The sequence below is a fragment of the Macrobrachium nipponense genome, chromosome 27 (genome assembly GCF_015104395.2).
Source record: "Macrobrachium nipponense isolate FS-2020 chromosome 27, ASM1510439v2, whole genome shotgun sequence".
In the NCBI taxonomy this organism is placed as follows: Eukaryota; Metazoa; Arthropoda; class Malacostraca; order Decapoda; family Palaemonidae; genus Macrobrachium; species Macrobrachium nipponense.
Genome location: NC_087216.1, coordinates 41,124,349 through 41,130,749, shown reverse-complemented (window position 1 = coordinate 41,130,749; position 6,401 = coordinate 41,124,349). Strand labels below are relative to the sequence as shown.

Below are 6,401 nucleotides of genomic sequence, written 5' to 3'. Positions count from 1 at the left end.
TCACACACACTGAACGAAATCGAAGTGTCAGACATTATGAGAAAATTCCAAATCCAAAATCAAAAAAACAGTCCACAATAGCGTATGCCAAACCAGAGATCCAATACGTCACCAAATACCAGTCCAAAAGATCAACGGCGTACTGAAATTCGAAAGTCAAAGTCAGGAGGAACTAGCAAACGATGTTACCAGTCCCGGCGACAGAGAAAATCTGGCTCAAGAATGGTAATGGTTCCTATTCCTGCCACCCAGCGGTAGGCGGGTAGATCACCTGACCTACCTGTAGTGTGTGCCGCGAAAATTGAATTTCTGTCGGGGACGACGGAGTCTATAGCTAAGTATATATCTGACAGGGAAGTTGAATGTATGAAACAATAAAATACTGATCCTGAAAGTTATAATCTTGAAGGTTACTTGAAATCAGAGATAATGCATCACCGAAATATAAATGATGAAAAAAGCTACTGCAAATATCCAATGTTTACATCAAGGATAGCAGAAACAGAATGAGGTTGTCTATTAAGTCGTTCCTGGTATTCCCATTAGTGGGCGGGACTGGTCACTGCACTAAACTTTGAAGCGTTACCTGCGAATCTTTTAATTTAAGCTGCCATGTGAGTTGAAACTATAGCTATGTAATTACTTGGTAAATTACTTGCATGTATTATTAAATAAATGTATCAAACTATACCTGAACATATTGTTCCACTCTGGGTTGATATACTACTAAAAACTGGTATCATATTGGCATTAGCGCTGCAAGTGCACCTTCCAAAACGACATTCTTTCAAGTCACCACACTGATCATTTGATGAGCAAAAATCTCCAACCTCTAAAGAATCTGAAACAAACAAGAAAGTTAACTAAAAACTGAAACAAAAGTACAATTAAATCTTATTATTAAAGCACTATAAATAAACCAGCACTTAAAGCCCTAAGAATGTCAAAAGATAAATTTTTAAAGTAAATTGTATTTCCCCTAACATACAAACCTGAGGTCTTTACATGTGATTTACTTTCAGCACAAGCTGGAGCCGGCCATTTAACTTAAAACAAGGTGGACATTGGTAGATGGCTACCAACAGAAGGGGAGGAATCCCTCCCATCTAGATGCTAAGCATTCACTTTACCTTTCAGCCCAGAAAGCAGAACGAGGGGTGGCGAGAGATGGGCCATTTATGTAAAGACCTCAGGTTTGTATATTAGGAAAAAAATGACAAAAAATTGATGTCCCTACATGTATACAAACCCTCAGTCTTTACATAAGGCAGGCTTACTCCTTGGTGGAAGGAATCTGAGCAAATCTCTGAACTGACTGGTACTTTGCCTCACCTGGGGCCTCTCTCCTAGTCATGTAAGATCAAAAGATGAAAACCACACATGCCTCTAATGTGTCAAAGATGTGTGATGTTCAACTGCCAGACTTCTATGCCTTCCAATAAATGGAAGGTAACGTCATTGATCCGAGGATAGGCTTGGAAGAACCCATATTGTTGGGGACAATAAAGCTGAAGGATAACCAGTCTGTTCATTGTCAGTCCCTCTCTCCCCTTGCTGCAGAGAGAGTAGGAGTTGCAGCCATTAATTCAAAAGACCTAGATCATAAACAGGATAATCAGTCATCTAGAACACCTGCATGCTTGCCCATCCAGCAAGTGACAGTTTGCTAACTGTTCCTTACAAGGGTATAAAAGAGAAGACATGAGGCTGTTCCCACACACACCTCATCTTTTGCAGCCGTCCACCTTAGGTGAGATGCTACCTGTCCTCATCAAGAGCTGGGTGATCTACACAACTGTTCAGCAGCCACAAAAGAGCCCGAGGAAAAAGAGTCCGAGGATCTATGAGCAGAGGCAAATGTGGTTTGTTGTGACTGCATTCCTATCCTTAGTACCTGTCTGATGGGTTTTCCTGAATGCTAGGGGCTGACTAATGCTCCATACCTAATGAAATCTTGCCCAGAACATACAGTCAACCGCACATTTGCGCTCTCAAGATTTGCGGACTCACCTATTCGTACAATTTTTCTGTCTATAAAAGGGATTTTGACGTAAGGAAAAATCTATTTCTGGGCGATTGGCTCGTGTCGCCAGCGAAATATCCTTTAATCTATTATTTCTAGGGTAAATGTACTAACACATACCAGAGAATAAATAAATAAAGAAAAAGGTCAGTATAACTGACTCGCTCACCCTCCAAGAGGGTGTCGGTATGAACACTATGGCGAGTGAGACCACTACCACGAGCCAAATGCCAATAGAATTCTCCCACTACAAAATCCCCCCAAGAGGAGAGCCGACCCACAGAGTGGGCAGCAACTACTACTACTACTCCATCCCATGCTGCCGACTGCTGCGCCTCTGGTGGCCATCCTGAAGTTAGCAGACAATCTTGGGCGATGGGATGGGTAGGGCGGGATTTCGCTGGCGACACGAGCCAATCGCCCAGAAATAGATTTTTCCTTACGTCAAAATCCCTTTTCTGGGCTCAGCTCGTGTCGCTGCGCGAAATCGTACCAGAGAAATAGCACAAGATTGTAAACAAAATCAACAAAATAAAAGGAGGTCTCAAATAAAAAGGTAAAATAAAATTAAAAGAATATAATGCTAATAAGGATACATATACACAATGATACAAAATAGAAATATTGCTTAAATTACACTTAATTCTAATAATATTTCTTAACTTAAGGTAATTACATATATACAGGGGTAATATGGCATATATGAACCAAAAAGGGATTTTGACGAAGGAAAAATCTATTTCTGGGTGATTGGCTCGTGTCGCCCTATGAAAGGATCCTTAATATCATTCTTTCTAGGTAAAATTGATCTAAAATTACCAGAGAAAAACAAAATTAAGAAAATGTCAGTAAAACTGACTCGCTCACTCTTAAAAAGAAGTGTCGGTATGGTAATAGGGGCGAGTGGGGAACACTACCACGAGACAATCACCAATTAGAACTTCCAATCAGAATCCCCTTAAGAGAGAGCTGATACCAACGGGCGATGCAGCCGCTACTACTACTACTAGAGGACGCCACGGACAGCAGCGCCCCTAGCGGACATCCTTAATCTAAAAATCATCTTGTCCTGCAAGGGGGGGAAAACAATAAAGGGGGGGTTTCATAGGGCGACACGAGCCAATCACCCAGAAATAGATTTTTCCTTCGTCAAAATCCCTTTTCTGGGCTCAGCTCGTGTCGGCCTATGAAAGAGTACCAGAGAAACAGACAAGATGGGAAAAAAGGAACAAATGAAAAGCAGTTGTAAAATGATGGATATAATATAAGTAAATCAATTACAGCATACAAACTAAGTACTTAAACTAACTTATACTAAACAGTAAAATAACAGAACGTTAGTAATCTTAAAGTACTTAAAAATAGTAATCATAGTAAATTACAATGATGCAATGTAATATAAACCAAAAGGGATTTACTTGAAAATATTTACAAAATATACAAAGACATTGTGTCCTACCCTAGCATAAAAATAAGGGTAGGTACACTGAAGTACACCATCATTACAAGTGTGGCAAATATACAAACACATTGTGTCCTACCCTAGCATAAAAATAAGGGTAGGTACACTGAAGTACACCATCAGTACAAGTGTGGATGTCCCTAGCAAAAAAAATAAGGGACAATCCACTATATGATTCAGCGGCTAAGGCTAGGATATCCGAGTAGCATGGCGATAGGTGAGGCATGTTGGATGATGTAGGTAGAAAGGAGACCTGGATCTATACTACGACTACTATACAGTATCAGGAGAAACAATGTTTCCCGCTGCTACTGCTGAAAACTTTAAAGATTCCAAGGACTTTTAGATAATGACGTTTAAAGACTGTCGGGGATTTCCATCCAGTATACTTTTTAAGATCCTCAAAGTTCATATGTTGAAAGTAATTAATTGAGGTGGCTACTCCCCTGATATCATGTGCTTTTGGAAATGACTCAGGATTGGCTTGTTTAATGAAGTAAAGGATTTGTTGCCTAATACCTTTTACTGACAAAGTACCACCTTTTTCTCTCATGAAGAGAGCACCTGAGGATCTTGATGAAGTACGAGATAGAAAGGCTCTAAGAGTTGATACTGGGCAGAGAGAAGGATCCTGGGGAAGTGGGATAACTTTCCAAGGGGCCCACCTTGCAAGAGGATCCTCATTTTTGGGCTAAAAAGCTACGATCCGGAGCAAGTAGAACTTCTCCTGATGGGAGGAATTCCACATGACCCGCATCCCTGGATAGAGCCGACAGTTCTGAAATTCTAGCTCCTGAAGCTAGACTTAATAAGAATAATGTCTTCCTCAGGAGCATTATGAATGTACAAGACGAGTTGTCAGTATCTGAAGCTAGTTTGAGGACATCATTTAAGAACCATGAAACTGTAGTAGGCCTTTGGGAAGGTCTAAGTCTAGCACAGGCTTTAGGGATAGACGTGAAATAAGATTCAGTCAGATCTATCTGAAAACCTACTTGAAAGATCTTCTTCAAAGCCGATTTATGAGTGGTAATAGTGCTAGCTGCTAAACCTTTTTCAAACAAGGATCTGAAAAAGGATATAGCTAGATTAACTGTCATGGTTGTAGTGTTCGATTCTTTCAAGAAAGATGCTAATTTTTTAACAGCTGAGTCATATTGTCTAATGGTTGACTCTCTCTTATCTGATTCTAGGAAGAGAATATTCTGTGGATCAATATTAGCATCTTTATTAGCCGCAAACTTCATGAAGTCCATAAAGTTAGGGTCTGGAGAATTCCTGAGGAAGCGAACACAGTCCTCATTTGTACTGATTGTGATAGCTTGGGATTGGGGATACCGTTGAGGTCGGAGGCCCAATTCCAGAAGAAGAGGATACCAGTTGCTCTTGGGCCAGTCCGGTGCAATCAGAGCTACTATCCCTTTGAAAGACCTTAGTTTGCTTAGGACTTTCAAGAGAAGATTTCACTGGAGGAAAAACATAAATTCTTCTCCACTGATTCCAGTCCAACGACAGGGCGTCCGTGGCATAAGCCAGAGGGTCCAGGTTGGGGGCCACATAGCAAGGGAGCTTGTGGTTCGCTTGTGGAGGCGAAGAGATCCACTTGGAGACCTGGGACTCTCAGGCTTATCCACTGGAATGACCCGTCGTCTAGAGACCATTCTGATTCCAGAGGAACTGACCGGGACAGGGCGTCTGCTATCACATTTCTTACCCCTTGCCAGGTGAGTGGCAGACAGATGCCATTTGTGTTTGTTTGCTAGGGCAAAGATGGCTATCATGACATGATTCACATGCTTGGATTTGGACCCTCCTCTGTTGATGCAATGAACTACCACTGCACTGTCCAAAACTAGCCTTAGATGAGACTTCTTCGGGGGAAGCAGTCTCTTCAAGGTAAGAAATACTGCCATTGCTTCCAGAACGTTTATGTGAAGCTGGCGAAATTGAACTGACCAAGTCCCCTGAACCTGTTTGAACTGAGAGTATCCCCCCCCCCCCCACCCGGACAGGGAGGCGTCCGTGTGAATGGTTAAACACTGGAAGGGGATATTGAAGGGGTACCTTCTTGGCTAAGTTCTTTACTTTTGACCGAGGACGGAGTTGATTGCGGAGGATCTGTGGGATTACTGACAACTTGTCTCGAGATTTGGTGTTTGCTCTTGATCGCCAAATTCGATTTAAATCTTTCAGCCTTGCTTTCAGGAGGATATCTGTTACCGAAGCAAACTGAAGGGACCCTAGGATTCTCTCCTGGTTTCTCCTTGATGTTTGTTTGCATTTGAGAAATTGCCTGACAGATTTTGCTATTTCCTTCCGTTTGGCCACTGGAATTGACAGATTGTGGGAAGACAAATCCCATTGGATTCCCAGCCACTGAAAACGAGACTCCGGGGTAAGTCTGGATTTCGTTTTGTTTATCTGGAACCCCAGATGTTCCAGAAAGTGAACTACTTTTTGGTGGCTTCGAGACATTCCTCGACGGTTGGTGCCCAGATCAACCAATCGTCGAGGTATGCTGCTACCATGATTCCCTGAGTTCTCAATTGCTGTACAACCACTTCTGCTATTTTCGTGAATACCCTGGGGGCTACATTCAGACCGAAGGCCATCACTTTGAATGAGAATGTCTGATTTCCTAGCCTGAATCCTAGGAATGGGCGGAAGTGCCTGGCTATAGGGATATGATAGTATGCGTCTGTAAGATCGATGGAGCATGTGACGGCTCCACGCGGAAGTAAGGTCCTTACTTGCGAGAGTAAGCATCTTAAACTTGTCGCAACGAATGAAAGAGTTTAGCTTTGACAAGTCTAAGATTACCCTTCTTTTTTGTTGAGCCTTTCTTTGGCACGCTGAATAAGCGACCTTGAAATTTAGATGCTTGACTCTCGCAATAGCTTCCTTTCTGAAGGAGTT

At 42.1% G+C, this 6,401-nt stretch overlaps 1 protein-coding gene across 1 annotated transcript in view; it reads right to left on the bottom strand.

The window, feature by feature from the left end:
• Positions 1–680: 680 nt before the first annotated feature.
• LOC135200683 (uncharacterized) overlaps positions 681–6,401 on the bottom strand; it is a 204,667-nt gene continuing 198,946 nt past the window's right edge. The window contains exon 3 of the mRNA XM_064229291.1: positions 681–841. Coding sequence (XP_064085361.1) covers positions 681–841 — 161 coding nt within the window. The remainder of the gene's footprint in view (positions 842–6,401) is intronic.